At 52.5% G+C, this 16,071-nt stretch overlaps 2 protein-coding genes across 6 annotated transcripts; one reads left to right on the plus strand and one right to left on the minus strand.

Annotated features, from left to right (window-relative positions):
• Window positions 1–961: 961 nt before the first annotated feature.
• Window positions 962–9,674, minus strand: Gemin7 (gem nuclear organelle associated protein 7). 5 transcript variants are annotated; one of them, XM_026403783.2, is made up of 3 exons: window positions 9,158–9,670; window positions 8,129–8,275; window positions 962–1,633 (listed from the first exon to the last, which is right to left on the minus strand). In XM_026403783.2, the coding sequence occupies exon 3, from the start codon at window positions 1,623–1,625 to the stop codon at window positions 1,230–1,232; it is 396 nt and encodes a 131-aa protein (XP_026259568.2). In that variant the 5' UTR covers window positions 1,626–1,633; window positions 8,129–8,275; window positions 9,158–9,670; the 3' UTR covers window positions 962–1,229. The 5 variants fall into 5 exon arrangements, with proteins under 5 accessions (XP_026259568.2, XP_026259567.2, XP_026259570.2 ...); XM_026403782.2 differs by lacking the exon at window positions 8,129–8,275 and having other exon boundaries at window positions 9,158–9,369; window positions 9,559–9,669; XM_026403785.2 differs by lacking the exon at window positions 9,158–9,670 and adding an exon at window positions 9,026–9,044.
• A 2,237-nt stretch (window positions 9,675–11,911) lies between these two features.
• On the plus strand, window positions 11,912–15,596 carry Znf296 (zinc finger protein 296). The gene is made up of 3 exons (XM_026403682.1): window positions 11,912–12,270; window positions 12,465–12,614; window positions 14,626–15,596. The coding sequence occupies exons 1-3, from the start codon at window positions 11,976–11,978 to the stop codon at window positions 15,594–15,596; spliced, it is 1,416 nt and encodes a 471-aa protein (XP_026259467.1). The 5' UTR covers window positions 11,912–11,975.
• The last annotated feature ends 475 nt before the right edge of the window (window positions 15,597–16,071 follow it).

Here is a 16,071-nt window from a genome sequence, read left to right on the forward strand (position 1 = left end):
CGCGCCCCCAGGCGTCGACTCGGCCCTCGGGATTCGCCTCCGCACTTTCGACACGCTCTCCCAGCCCACCCAGCGACCCGGGAAGGCGGGGCTGAGACTATAAAAGGGCCTCGGGGCGGAGCAAGCCAGGTTGTTGCCTAGGCAACTAGAGAGCTAGGAGTCGCCAGCGGTGGCGTTGTGAACGGACGGTGGCAGAGAGGTTATCCGTTTGCCCCGTACATTGGCAGCAGCCCTTCTTGAGACTGAAAAGGAAACAAAAAGTCCTCTGTACTTACTGGAAGGCTTCACTTACTTTCTGAGCTTGAAGGGACTAAAAGGACAGGAACTTTTTAAAAAATTCCATCTGCTGAAAGATTTCTAGTGAGAGGGGACTGAGTGAAGATGGTGACATGGATGGCCATGCCAAATGGAGGAAGGTCAAAGGCCAAATAGAGGAAAGTCAAAGCTTCACGCTATCTTTTAATCTCCAGCCTCTTCTTAGACATCACCACAAGATCGGAGCATCCCCCCCGCCCCCGCCCCCACCCAGTATGGAACAGAAAAGCAAATCTGCGGCTTGCCATGAGCACCTGTGCAAGACCAAGTGACCCAATAAGAGCCATGCCGTGGCCTTGTAAAGGTCCATCGGGCCCACCCCAAAATTAGGTCCCGAGCCCCCATTCAGGGGTCTCCAGGGGTCTCCCTGGGACCCGGGGTGACACAATCCCTGCACCTTTGTCCAAGCTCCTCACCATCTGTATCCAGCCCCACAGGATTCCGCCCTTGGATAACCATTCTAACAACTCCTAAATTTGACTCCATCCCCCATGGAATACATAGAAAATGAAAAACAGAAGTCAAATTTTCCTGGAATAATTGGTTCTTTGGCAGGAGGGGAGCTTCGGGGCGTTATCTTCAGGGTGGTTGAATTCTGCAAACTCTCCAAAGCGGTTCATCTTTCTCCAGCCCCCACCCTCCCACCCGGGTCTTCAGGAACTGGCACTGGCCCATATTTCTGTAGAGTCCAGAGTTCTACAAGATAGAGCATTCCTTTCAACGAGATCTGGAAGTCCTAGGGTTGCAGACCTTTACAACTAGACCCTGGAGGCCTCAAAAATCCAGAGGTGCTTGGTTCAAATTCCCAGGGAGCTCAGAACTCTGTGGGGTCCACAGTGCCTGGCTCAGGAACATTTGGAGGCCTGCGATACTGTGGCTAAGACCACAGCAGAAGGGTGACCACAATATTGTCTTCACAGCTTGAAGGTGTATGAAATAATGTCACTACATCGAAGCAGTGCCTCAGCCTGCACCCCTATGGGAGTCTGCAGCTGCGACACGTAGAAGTTGGCCACATCCAGGTCAGTGGCTCCAAAGTGGGCAGTCACATGCACACCCTCGTGCAGTGTGAAGCTCACCTGGCGACCCACCATGGCCAGCAGGCTGCGGAGGTAGCGCTCCCGAAGGGCAGCTCGGGCCTGCTGTTCCTGGGATTCTGGAGATTCTTGAAGGATGGGACACTCTTGGATTTCAGTAGCTACGCGCTTCAGGGGGGCCCTGCGTCCATCAGGGGCAAAGCCACGACTCAAGCCGTCGGGGCCCCGGGGGAGCCGGAGCACAGGCACAGGAATGGCCAATGGCGTCTGCATTGTGCTGGCTGTTGAGTGAAGAACAGGGAAGTCTTTAAGTGGGGGTTCAGGGCTTGAGGAGGGGGGCAGACACTGTTCTTCCAGGCATCTCAACCTGTCTAAAACACTGATTCTCCTAAAACCTGGGCCAGTATCCCCTAGCTCTCCGCCTCCTGGGAAATGGCACCACCATTCCCCCAGTGACTTGGGCCAGAATCAAAGTGTTACAGCACAGAAACATAAGCCCCACGAAGGAAGGGACTTTGATCTACTTTTATCAAAACTTTATCCCAGTTCTAGGCAATAAATATTGCTAATGACCCTCAGCCTTCTCTCTCATACACACAAACCACCCAGTCCATCAGGAAATCCTGCTTCCAAAAAGATTCCCGCCTGTGCAGGAGCCAGCTGGAAAGGGCCCCTGCTGGCCAAATCTGGAAGGACTTGAACTTGAACATAATGATAGTTACAGACCACAACTACTGGAAGAAACAGAAACCAGAGTCCATAATAATTATAAATGAACAAATAAAGGGGGAGCCAGGAAGGTCTTCCTTACTATAGAATGTCAAGTAATGAACGTAAGAGGAACAATGTGTTGGAAAAATCATCAATGGATGTGAAGATTTGGGGATTAAAGTTTGATGAGGAATAGAATATCTGTGTTGTCTTAAAGTACCTCCTCCTAAGATCTTTATTCTCTGTAAAGGGAAAGCAGTAACTTCATAGTGGAGACACCTGACGGACACCCCCTTTACCTGGCGACTGAAGCCAACAGCTCCAGTAATGACACCAAGGACAGAACCACATCTCTGGTATTCATTCCAAAAATGGATTACCAAACTCAAAATTGAGAAACATTTTATAACAAACCAACAAAACTAGTCTGGACTAAAAACAAACAAAGTCAAGTTCATAAAAGACAAAGGCTTATAAAGCTATATTATGTTCATCACACCCTCCCCCTTCTCAGCCCCTCCTCTGCCTCTATCCTGATGCCACCCCAGTCACTTCTCGCCTAGACTGCCACAGTCGGCTCCTCCTCCCTGATTCATCTTCATCCCCCACAGCTGCGCCCCCCACTTGGCCAAAGCACCCTGTTAACACACCAGGCAGCTCACATCCTCTCCGCTCCCGCCCTCCACCAGCTTCTTTCTCAAAGCCAAAGCCACAGCCCACAAGGCCCTGCCAGCTCAGTGGGCGCCACTCTTGTTGTCCCCACTGCCACTGGTCTCCTCACTGGTCCTTGGGCACAAAGCCTGGCTCCCACAGGGTCTCCTCCTGTCTCTGCTTGGATGTCCTTTCCCTCAGGTGGCTTCAAAGCAGCCACCTTGCTGTTCCCACCGTGACCCAAAGACCAGGCTCAGCAAGTCCTGCTCCCCCTCTAGTGAGGGTGAAACACCTTTCCACCAGGCTTGGCGCGTGACCTCAGTCCAGAGACAGTCCCGGCTGGGGATACAGCTCAGTGGTAAAGCCTTGCCTGGCTTATGCGAGGCCCTGGGCTCCATCCCTCACAGCAAGTAAATAATAAGAATGATCATGGACACAGGACTGATGCCTCCTGCGCCCTTATCAGGATTTAACAGGCTCCTGTAGATGGGGCCGGGAAACTGCTTCATGGTTCTGGGCCTTGGTCTCCCCGTCTGTAAGCAGGGACTTCCCTTAGAGTTAGCTTGGGGACCAAATGACTGAACCCAAGTACTGTGTTCAACTCAGGCCGGGGACACGTTAAGTGCTGCTGCCATGATGTTAAATGCATGTAGAACACACTGGCTTTGTGAGCAGGAGACTGAGAGGAGGACAGAGGCTCGTCTGTAGTTTAGTCCCTTGCCCTCAAAAACCTAGTGACTGAGGAGGAGACTGACAAGGACTGGGCACCCAGTACCCCAGGGGGAGGTGATTCCAATGATTCTAGGTTTATATAATTTTCATGCATCAAAAATGTTATATTGGGTTGGGTTTGTGGCTCAGTGGTAGAGCACTTGCCTAGCATGTGTGAGGCACTGGGTTCGATTCTCAGCACCACAATAAATAAAATAAAGACCCTTTGACAACTAAATTAAAATAAATAGCAATAAAGGTATTGTGTCCGTCTTCAACTAAAAAAAAAAAAAAAAAAAGTCTACTAAAAAATTGTTTTGCTGCCAGGAGTGGTGGCACAAAGCTGTAATCCCAGTGGCTCAGGAGGCTGAGGCAGGAGGATCACAAATTCAAAATCAGCCTCAGCAACTTAGTGAGGCCCTGAGCAACTCAATGAGACCCTTTCTCTCACTGTTATACAAAGCGCCTGAGTGTACCTATCTACCCACAAGTTGCCTGCCCCACCAACATAAAGCTCAGAGGTGGTGACAGGACTGAACACTTCACAACTGCATCCCACTAGTTAATGGGGACTGGTTGACCAGGTGTAGGGTAGGAGGGATTATTCAGTAAATATTTTTTGAAGACTTGTAAAGATTCATACACCCAAATATTTTAAAAAGGGCTGGGAATGTTGCTCAGTAGTTAAGCATCCTTAGATTCAATCCCTGGTACAAAAAAAAAAAAAAAAAAAAAGCTTTTCTAGACTAGGGATGTAGCTCAGTGGTAGAGCGCTTTCCTGGCATGCGCAAGGCTCCAGGTTCAAGCCCCAGTGCCGCAAAACTAAATGAGGAAAGAAAAAAAGGCTCAGTATGAAGGTGCACACCTGTAACCTCAGCTACTGGAGGCCAAGGCAGGAGGATCACAAATTCAAGGCCAGCCTGGACAATTTAGTGAGACCCTGTCTCACAGTAAAACAAAAGGGCTGAGGATGTAGCTCAGTGGTAAAAAGTCCCCGGGTTCAATCCCCAGTACCCCCCAAAAATGATGAAGACCTTGAGCTGGGATTGGCTCAGTGGCAAAGCCCTTGTCTAGCATATGTAAGGCCCTGGGTTCCACCCTAGCACCTAAAAAAGAAAAAAAAAAAGACTAGGGTAGTGGGGAGAAGTGTGAGTGGGAGGGTGGTGACTGTCCAGAGAGCCAGGGGGACCATCCCCAGACGCCTCACTTTCTCGAAGCCACTTTGTGATTCTATTAGCAAAGCTTGGGTTTCAAGTTAAAAGCCATCCAGAATCCACAGCTTCTCCCCACCACTACTCTGCCTTTTCCTGGGTGCAGCCACCATCACCTCCCATCAGGCAATCACAGAGACCTCCCCACTGGGCTCCTGGGTCTCTACTGTCACCCCAGTACATTCCCCACCTTGGCTGTCAGAGGGATGCTGTTACAACTAAGTCCGGGAGCCACCTTAACCAGGGCAAGAGCCCACACCACTACAGAAGCTATAAGGCCTGTCACCTCTCTGACCTCATCTCCCACCCCACTACCCTCTGTTCCAGGTGTATGCAACCTCAGTCCAAACAAAGCCCAAGGGACTTTGTACCTGCCATTATTATTGCCTGGAACCCTCTTTCAGATAGGAGATCATATATTTCCAGAAGCATAGCTCACTTTTTGCTGCTCAAATATCATCTCTACAGGCAGGTACACTCTTTTTTTTTTTTTTTTCCCTTTTTCTGTGTGTGTGGCATTAGGGATTGAACCTAGGGGCACTTTACCACTGGGCTACATCTCTAGCCCTTTTCTAAATTTTGAGATTGCTAAATTACTGAAGCTGGCCTAGAACTTGTAATCCTCCTGCCTCAGTCTGGGACACCAGGATTACAGGCGTACCCCACTGTACTCAGCCCCAGGCTGGTTTTGAACTCCTGGGCTCAAGAAATCCCCCTGCTTCAGCATCCCCAGTGGTGGGGACTATAGACACATGACACTGGCACTACCACCTCCCGACAATATGTATTTACTGTCCCATATGTACACTTAACAACAGGAGTACCTCCTGAGAAGCATGGGATTCCACCACTGTGTGAAAATCATAGTGTCCCTGCACAAACTTAGGTGGCATACATGGCTCACTATAGTGGCCTCCTGATGCAATAGATTCAGAGCACATGAACAGAGGCTGCTTTAAAAAAAATAAATAAGAGCACACTCTAGTGATAAAACACATGGCATCACAAATACACACAACAGTAACATGGTTATTTATTGTCAATATCAAATATTACATACTGTCCATAATTGTATGTGCTATTCTTTCTTTTTTAAAAATTTTTGTTATTGATGACCTTTATTTATTTATTTGTTTATACCAGTGGCTGAGAGTCAACCCAGTGCCTCACACATGCTCAGCAAGCGCTTTACCACTGCGCTCAACCCCAGCCCCCTGTACTATTCTTTTATGCCACTGACTTACGGTAGTGTTCACACCAGCCCCATCACGAATGTGAGTCACATTTGCACTGCAATGTCATCCCAGGGATGGCCTCATTAGGAATTTCTTAGCTCTGTAATCATACTTGGGGACTCCTATCCTGATGGACATGCTGTTACAAAGTGCCCGAGTGTACCTATCTACCCACAAGCTGCCTGTCCCACCAACATAAGGCTCAGAGAGGGTGACAGGTTTGATTACTTCACAACTGCATCCCACTGGTTAATGGGGACTGGCTGACCAGGTGTAGGGCAGGGGAGATTCTGTATATATTTTTTGAAGACTTGTAAAGACTCATACACCCAGGGAACACTTCCTTGATTTTATGGAATGAAGAGGTGCCTGATTCTAGAATCACAGAATAAAGCAAATCAAGATGCTTAAAAGAAAATGATTCACCCATCCACTTTATCCAATATGATCAATACCATCATCACTGTGCCTGCTCTTGGGCCAAGCCCATGCTAGGGGGTCTTGAGAGCAAATCTAGGGACTCAAACAGCCCAATCCATTCCTGCCCCATGGGCTTAACATCCAGTGGGGTACACACTCTCATCCCCAGGCAAGAGGGCAGACCAAAGTGGGCAGAGTGGGAAGGAAGGAGCTCAGAGGGGGCAGCACCCAGTCAAATGGAGGGGGTGGAAAGTGGTGTCCAGGAAGGGCGGACATATCTGAGCAAGGTCCTGAGTGAGGAGGGGATAGATGCAGGGAGCAGGGTTATGGAAGGACGCAGCTAGAGGCAACAGCAAACACAAAGGCGCATCACTATAGCGGCCTCCTGATGGTGCACTTGAGGCACAGTCAGGAGGTCAGTGTGGAGCAGACAGGGTGATGAGAGTTGGATGGAGAGCCTTATGGGTTGTGATAAGAATTTGGGCCTCAGGGGCTGGGGTTGTGGCTCAGTGGTAGAATGCTTACCTTGCACATGTGAGGCACGGGGTTAGATCCTCTGCACCACATCAACATAAACCAACAAAATAAAGATATAAAAAAAAAATGGGGCCTTAGGGTTGGAGATGTGGGTAGCATGTGTGAGGCACTGGGTTTGATCCTCAGCACCCCGTAAAAATATATAAAGACATTATGTCCATATACAACAACAAAAATTTTTAAATAAAATAAAAATAATTTGGGCCTCAATTCTGAGAGACATGGGAGCACAAAAGTGGTTCTGAATCTTTGTAGGAAAAACGGGGATCTGGCCTTCGTTTTCACTGCTGCCCAAAGAACAGACTGGGGACACTGGGAGAAGTAGGTGAGGTCACTGTATGGCCCAGGTAAATGACAGTGTTTAGGAGAGGGTGGGGAAAGAAGGTCAGATATGGGTATGTTTTTAAGGTTGTGAGCTCTCCTTGAAGGATGCAAAGTGTAAACTAAAGAAAAGGTGGTCAAGGGAGACACCAATTTTTTTTTTCCTAATGCAGGAGACTGAGGGGAATGGGATTAAGGGCTATTTACATTTAAAAAACTTATCTGACCACTGTCACCAGTCCCCAGGGCCTTTCTCCAAACTAAGTTAACATTTCAGTATTTTAAGATAAACACTCAGGACCGGGGTTGTGGGCTCAGTGGTAGAGTACTCGCCTAGCATGCATGAGGCACTGGGTTTGATCCTCAGCACCACATAAAAATAAAAAATAAAGATATTTTGTCCACCTAAAACTAAAAAATAAATATTAAAAAAAAGATAAACACTGAGGTCTCCCAGATGGGAATTAAACAAGTGGCCAAACACATTGTTTTAGGGGGTTTTTACTTTGTTGGATGCAGGTATTTGTGATTGAACTCAGGGGCACTCTATCACTGACCTACATCCCCAGCCCCAGTCTCCATTTTTTTTTCTTTTTTTTTTTTTTTAAGACAGGCTCTTCCTAAACTGCCCAGGCTAGCCTTGAACTTTCAATCCTCCTGCTTCAGCCTCCAGAGTAGATGGGATTATGGGCCCACACTACCAGCTAAAAAATTATGTTAAAGCCTATTAAAAAAATAAATAAATAGCGGCTGGGGTTGTGACTCAGAGGTGGAGCCTTTGCCTAGTATGCGTGAGGCACTGGGTTCAATCCTCAGCACCACATAAAAAATAAAATTTTAAAAATAAAGGTATCATGTCCATCTACAACTAAAAAATAAATGTTAAAAAAAAAAAAAAACGAAATGAAGGAAGGGCCAGTGGGTGGACTTGTCACTTTCCTAAAAGTACAAATGAAGTTGGAAGATGTTGAATCATTACCTGATACAGGTTGCAGAGTGGCAGGCAAGGGAGCCAACAGGGCCTACAGCCAATGGAGCAGGGGCTCTCACCCTACCCTATGCACAAGGACAAACTTTTTCCACAGTCCAGGGGAAGCCCTTGAGGGTTTTGGAGCCAAGGTGTGACCTGATAAGAAACAGGTTTGAGAAACCTTACACAGCATGTCCAAGAAAGGCCAGCGCGGGCTAATCTATTCTCCCTGGTACCCGGCCCTAGAGGCCTTTATCATCTTAATCCAATGGGTGGGGGGTGGGGGGGCAGGGATTTCCTGCCCAAAGGTTTCAGGAAAAATGTCCAAAGTCATTTGCCACCACTTGAAAAACCAACCCTTTAGACTAGATCTCATCATTTAGGTCCAGGCAGAGGAAGGGGATTCACTGATCTCCCTGCTTGGGGCCTCAGGGCACGCTTAAGAAAATGAGAAAGGAAGAGCTCAGTGGACAAGCAACATTGGGCCAACCCTTTGCAGCTGCCAGGGTAGGGAACCAGCTGAGTTAACAGGTTAACAGCCAAGGGCAGGACCCAACTGAGCAGACAGCAGACGTGACCAGGCACATACCTTGGGATGCCCTGTCTCGAGGCAAATTTGTTAAATGGGGCCACCTGAGCAGGTCTGAACCCTAAACACGCCTCTCCTCCGCCCCTGGGGGCAGGTCAGTTTTCTTTCAGTTCCTCGGGGCCACTAATGGCTCTCCTTTTCTTATACTAAGTAGGTCCTCCCGGCCCCCAGGCGTCCACTTCCCACCACGCCCTGGGCGTTGGGCTGGACGTTCCTCCCACCTCCAGGCTCCGAGGAAACCCGTGGTTCCACCCAGGGGAAGACGGGGGTCTCCTGACTGCCACCGCTGCTACTGTTATCATGCAGGTCCTCCTTACTCCCCCGAGGGACAGCACTCCGCCTGCCCCCTCCGCCACCTGCGGCCGGCGCGATCCGCCTCTTCCCGCCACTCCGGGCCTTCCCGGGGCCGGGAACCTGCCCTTGATTCCCCACCGCCACCCCGTACTCACCCAGGTCCACAGCTTCTGGCGCCCACACTTCCGCCGGGGCCCTCGCTGCAGAGGCCCGGGCGGGCAGCAAGCCTACGAGCCTGGGTTCCGCCCGCGCCGCCGCTGCTGCTGCCGCTGCTGCCGCTGCTGCCGCTGCCGCCCCACGTGGTCGCGGCCGGCTGGGAGGCTTGGCTCCGGCACCGCCCTGGTCACCGCCCCGCCAGCACGTTGACCTGGGGCCAGCCTGTTAGTTGGGGGCGTCTGGGGTGCCCATTTTACGGAGCACGAAACTGAGGCTCATAGAGGGAAAGTCTTCCCCGCGGCTGGGTCAAGGGCAGAGCTTAGCGTTTGGCCCCCGCCCGCGGCACCGACACGCTCCTACCCCGCACTTCCCGGGGGAACGCCACCTCCCCCGTGGCAACCTTGCTATCTGCAGCCGCGGACGGGGAAATAGGCTTAAAGGACAGCAGCTGAGATGGACGAGAGGGTCATTTTGTCCTCCAGCTCTCCCTGCTGGCCAGGTTTACAAAACTGAGACCCTGAATGAGGAAACGGGAACCTCTCAGCTCTAGGCCCGGGCCGAACTCGCTTCCTCCCCTCGTTAAAGTCCACTTGGGCAGGGATCCTGAGTACCTCGGCTTTCCTAGGGCCTGGCACACGAGTGCTCTGCAAATATCTGTGGAAAGACGCCAGACACATAAAAGGAGGTCAATTCGTACTTGCTGACTGAATCATGAGGCAGAGGAGCTCTGAACCAGACCAGGGCTCCCTTTGCCATCTCACAACTTGCATTCTAGAGGGGGCGGGAAAAATAGAAGAGAGTATAAATGAGCAAATACATAAACATAAATGGGATCTTTCAGCACGTGATAACTGGATGCCAAAAATAAAATGAAATAATCCTAGCCCAGTAGTGGCTCCCATTTATAATCCCAGTGACTCAGGAGGCTGAGGCAGGGAGGATTGCAAGGCCAGTCTCAGGAATTTAGCAAGATTCTGTCTCAACATAAAATATAAAAAAGTGTTGAGGATGTCCTTCAGTGGCAAAGCACTCCTGAGCTCAACCCCAGTACTGCAAAACGAACTAAAATAAGGGGCACAGCATTCGTGTGTGGCAGGGTTGGGAGCTTCATTGGGTGGTCAGAGGTGGCCACTTCGGGTAACCCTCTGGTTCTAACATTCTTTTGAGAACTGGGGAAACTGAGGTCCAAAAGGGAACTAGGACAGATGGAGGTCATCGAGGGTAATTTGCAAGGCCTTCAGCAGGGTGGGGCTACTTTAGATAGGCGGTCAGGGAGGCCTTCTGCTCCAGAGAGGACAATTGAGCTGAGACCTGAATGACAATATGCGGAACTCCAGGAGATCAGCATCAGGAATTCACTCAGGGCTGGGCTAGGGACACCTGTGGTAGGACAGACCCTGACCCTAACCTCAGGGGGTATGCCTTAGGTTGGGGGGGGGGGCAGTCAACAGTTCTATACTGTGTCGTGGTCTCTGCCAGGAAGAAAAAAAAAACTCAGAAAGGACTGAGGGTGGGGCAGAGTGTCAATGCCACTTCAAACAGCAGCAGATAGAATTGCTAGAGGAAAGAAGTTCCAGGGGCCCAAGAAGGGGCAGGTAGTTTGTTTGTTTTTAGTTTTGGTACTGAGGATTGAACCTGGGGGCAATTTTTGGCTGAGTCACAGCCCAAGTTCTTTTAATTTTTTAGGTTGAGAAAAAGCCTTGCTAAGTTTTTTGTGGAGCGGGGGAGAATGCTGGGGATCAAACCCAGGGCCTTGTGCATGTGAGGCAAGCACTCTACCAACTAAGCTATATCCCCAGCCCATGGTCTTACTAATTTTTGAAGCTGGCCTCAAAATTGTGATCCTCTTGCCTCAACCTCTCCAGGCGCTGGGATTAAAGGCGTGCATGACCACACCTGCTGGGCTATTTGATTTTAGTGGCCTAGGAAAAAAGTAGATGTACATGATTACAATCCTCCTCAGCTCAAAACCCGCCCAGGGCTTGTTTCAGGAAAACCAAAAGACATGAAACTGACCAAAGGTCCGTGTGGTGGAGCCCCATTTTCTCACTGAACTCAATCCCTCCCCGCCCCGCCTTACACCCACGAGCGTTCCTGAATGCCCAGACCGACTCCCGCACCTCCCTCGGTCTCAGCTCCGCGCTACTCTGCCCCGGCGTGGGGAGAAAATTGCTGGCACGGGGTTACCCTGTCCCCATCCCTAGCTTTATTTTGCTTCTTGGCGCCTGTCATCACGGACGGTGCTCCGCAGTTGACACAGGTTATCTGTGTTCAGTGTCTCCCCCGCCACCTAAGCTCCAGAGGGCAGGGTTAGTTGTGATTTTGTTCACTCCTGCATCTGCAGCCCTTAGAACAGCGCCGGGTCGCAGAAGGCACTCAATAAATGGTGTCCACTTGTTTTTTTCCCGCAATACGTTTAATGGAATAGTCCAGATTATTAGTGCCTGGTAAGAAAGGTGGCCTGACCCCTTCCCGCTAAGGGTGTGTGGGGGCATCCCGTGCCTCAGTTTCACCGGCCCGAAAATGGGCTCTGTAAAGCCTACTTCTGAGTCTCCTCAGAAGAATTCGGAATGATCGGATTTGGTCACTAAGGCGAGGGCGGAGGGTCGGGACTGCGGATTGAGTTTGGCGGCCGCCGGGGCCGCCCCGGCCTCTCCCGTCAGGCTCCGCCCCCGGTGGGCGGAGCCACGGCCTGGCCAGCACGTGTAAAAGTTCGCGGCGGGTCGCTGCAGCCACTCACCTGAGCGCCTCGCTCCGAGCGTGCAGCGCCCGCGCGTCCTCCGCCGCCAGGCCGCCCGCTCGCCCGGCCCGCGACTCATGTCCCGCCGCAAGGCCGGCAGCACGCCCCGCCGTGTAGACCCCGCGCCGGCCGCCAGCTTAGACGACGGGATGGAGATGTCCGACCTCGTCATCGAAATGAAGCCCGACCCAGACGTGCGGCCCCTGCAGGCCTTGGGGCCGGGGCCCTTCTCCCCGAGGGAGGTGTCGGTGCCGGGGCGGTTCGGAGGCGAGCCCCGCTACTCTCCCGGTTCCGTGCCTGCCGGGGCCACCCTCCCCGCCCTCGGGGTGCGGAACCAGTGGGCTCTTTGGACGCTGACCCCGAACCCTTCCGGTGAGCTCCCGGGGTAGCCCTCCTTATGTGTGGCCCCCAAGTGGGACCCCTGCCCTGCGCATGGGCCCCTGGGACAGCCTTAGCCGCGTCCTGGTCCCAGCCCCCTTCTGACCTTCGGGTTTCCCCTCTCCCTCGGAACCCCCGGCCCCCATCCTGGCCCCACCCGGCGCTCACCACCCGCTTCCTCCCTGCAGACCGCCAGCCCTGGACCGACAAACACCCAGATCTGTTGACCTGCGGCCGCTGCCTGCAGACCTTCCCGTTGGAGGCTATCACTGCCTTCATGGACCATAAGAAGTTGGGCTGTCAGCTCTTCAGAGGCCCCAGCCCTTGCCTGGGCTCAGGTGAGTAACGACAGGCTCAGTCCCCCTCTGAAGTTCAAGGGCTCGGCTTCCTGCTGGAGAGGGGCTGAGGTGGACAAGCAGGGCACTGAGCATTACTTCCCTTTTCTCGCTCCCCACCGGGCGCAGCCTAGGCGTGGCCAGGGCCTGCCCGTCCTAGGGCAGGGACTAGAGGTGGGAGGGGGTGGGGCGGGGGCTGGGCAGGGAAGGAGGGCGGCCCACAGGGTGTGGCCAGCCCCAGAAAACTGGCCTGGGGATTTGCCACACACCCCCAATCTGGTTTCACTTCTCCTTCCCCTTGGACAGAAATAACTGGCCAGGTGGCTGGACCAGGGTGGCAGTAGAGGGACCTCTTGGGAGGGCAGTGGCCTGGGGGAGGGGCTTGGAGACCAGCTGGAAGGGGAGGCTTGCCATTCCCTTCCATTTCTTCATCACTGTTGATCAAGGTGCTGGGACAGTTGTTCAGAGCTAGGGAAGGGGCTTCTCTCTTGGTGCCATGGTGGAATCTCCCAGTAATCCGGGCTGGGAAGCCCCTGGTTTGAGCCAGTGGCAAGACACCTAGTGTCCTTCTCTTGAGGGAATTAACACCCTCTGAGGATTCCTAAGTTTGTGGCTGTGGGATTCATTCAAACCTATGAATTTATAGCCTCCAGCCAATGTCCTAGTTGGACTTAGGAAGTGGAATTATATTCAGGGCTGGGCCTGAGACAGTGGCTGGTGGGAGAGAGGAGGCGGGGCTTTGTGATGGTTTTAGTTTGCAGCCTGAGGGTGGCCTGGTGGGAGAGGGCAGGGCTCTCATGAACTCCCTGGAATAATACTTGGACTCCTGATTGTGGGCACCTTGGTATCCTAGGCTGGATTAATGTTTGAGGGCCTGTATGGACCAAAGCTCTCAACTGTCCCATATTTAAGGTCACAAAACCCTGGAAGGGAGGGAATCCCTAGGATCCCCACAGTTAGTAGCTGAAGAAACAGGCTCAGAGAGGGTATGTTTAGCTCAAGGTCACTCATCCAGTTAGCAGAGAAGTCTGAATTTGACTCCAGTCAGGCTGAGCCTCCCAAGTCTCTGCTGTTGACTTTAACACTGGTCCAGAAAGGCCACCCCATCCAAAACTGTCTATAGGATTTGAAAAATCTAAAACTAAGTACATCTAGAAAGTGTCCACTTTAAAATACCCAGTGGGTCTAGAGAAAACCTTATAGGGGTCCATGCAACGGACAGGCAGGTTCCGTCCCCTCATCCATGGGACGGAATGTCCCTAAGCATGGAGCCTAGAACAGAGAAGCCCCCTTAGTAATCAAGAACTGTTTATTATTAAATCAAATCTTTAAAAAAAAAAAAAAGGTTTTCCACCCCTGACCCCACTGCCCAGATTTCTGATTAAAATCCTAGTTCCACCCTTTCTAAGCTGTGTGACATTGGAGGCAATGTCTATTTTAGAGGTCGTTTCCTGTCCTGAAGGAAAGTTTTGAGGGAGTTGAGCCCTGGCACAGCACCTAGCACATAGAAATGTTCTCTGAATTTGGTCACCTTTTTTTCCCTTGGGTGCTGGGATGGAACCCAGGACCTTGGTGCTAGGCAAGTGCACTCCCACTGAGCTACACCTGTAGACCCTAGTGACCTCTCCAGCAAGGCTGTCCTAACCCTGTATCCCATACAACATTCCCCTCTGTCCTTCACTCTGACTGAAGTTTTTACCTTTTTCATCTTGCTGGAGATGCAGCTTGGTGCTAGAGCACTTGCTTTTGTATGCATGAGGCCCTGGGTTCCATCCCCAGCAACACAAAAAATAAATTTCAATTACCCAATCCTGGTGTACTTAGCACTCACTAGAGATTTTCCTTACTTAAGGAGCTTCCTGGGGGTGGGGGTGGGGGGCTTCCACCTGTTCTTACTGCAGAGTTCTTGTGCCTGGAGTAGAGCCTTTCCCATGAAGGGGTCTAGCTGGCTACTGTGACCTATAATCCTTGTATCCACCAGCACTGACACCCTGCTTCTCCTTCTCTTCTTCAGAACCCAAGGAGGTGAAGGCTTTGAGCTGTCTCCGCTGCGGCAGACAGTTCACAGGGGCCTGGAAATTGCTGCGTCATGCCCAGTGGGATCACGGACTATCCATCTACCAGACGGAATCGGAGGCCCCAGAGGCCCCCCTGCTAGGCCTGGCTGAGGTGGCTGCGGCCGTGTCAGCAGTGGTAGGGCCAGCAGCTGAGGCCAAGGTTTCCCGTGTGAGTAGCCTCACCCGGCGGAGCCCCACCTGCTCAGTGTGCAAGAAGACCCTCAGCTCCTTCAGCAATCTTAAGGTACACATGCGCTCACACACAGGTGAGCGTCCATACACCTGTGACCAGTGTCCTTATGCCTGCGCCCAGAGCAGCAAGCTCAACCGCCATAAGAAGACCCACCGGCAGCTGTCCCAGAGTCCCTCCTTGGCTGATGCTAGCCAGGATCAGGCTTCTGCAGCCCCTCCAGAGCCAGCTGCCCACGCTGCTGCCCCGGCCAGCACCCTCCGGTGCAGCAGTGGTGAGGGGGCTGGAGCCGCAGCTACTGCAGGTGTTCAGGAACCTGGGGCTCCTGGCAGTGGGGCTCAGGCAGGCCCAGGTGGGGGTGATTGGGGAGCTATTGCCAAAGAACAGAGAACTGATCCTGCAAAGAGCCAGAAGATGTCACCTAAGAAGACCCCCAAATCTGCTGGCAAGAGCCGTGGGCCAGGGGGCAGCTGTGAGTTCTGTGGGAAACACTTCACCAACAGCAGCAACCTGACCGTGCACCGTCGCTCACACACTGGCGAGCGTCCCTACACCTGTGACCAGTGTCCCTATGCCTGTGCCCAAAGCAGCAAGCTCAACCGTCACCGCCGCATGCATGGCCTAGGGCCTGGTAGCACCCGCTTTGAGTGTCCACACTGCTGTGTGCCCTTTGGCCTGCGTGCTACCCTGGACAAACACCTGCGGCAGAAGCACCCCGAGGTGGGCGAGGTTGCCTGAGCATAAGAGTGCCCCCCCCCAGCCTCTTGACACCTGTTGACACTGCCAACCTCCTTGGCCTTTCCTTTCTGCAAGTAAATCATACTCCCCTGTTCACACCCAGGCACCTGGTCTCTGGCTTTCTTGGGGTGTCTAAGGTGGGGTGGGAAGGTTCTCCCCTTGGGGATAGCTGGACAGACCGGTTTAGAGTGGGGGGGTGAGGGGAAAGGCCAGCCCCCAGTGCCTGGGGCACAGCAGGACTGGCACAGAAAGCCGTGCTCCCGGTTCTTGGTATGGGTGAGGCCAGGGCAGCGAGGGCGGGGAGAGAGGCCTGGACCTGTCACCAGAGGCCCCTGGGCACAGAGTCCTGGCCCATCCTCCACATGGAGAGTGCTAGGTGGGTCCTCCAGGCCACACATGTGGGCAGAACTCTCCTACTGGCTCAGGCCCCCTGCCTAAGCAGGCCTCACTGGGTTCTGGAACACACAGCTGCCAG

The sequence above is a fragment of the Urocitellus parryii genome, chromosome 15, assembly GCF_045843805.1.
Source record: "Urocitellus parryii isolate mUroPar1 chromosome 15, mUroPar1.hap1, whole genome shotgun sequence".
NCBI lineage: Eukaryota > Metazoa > Chordata > Mammalia > Rodentia > Sciuridae > Urocitellus > Urocitellus parryii.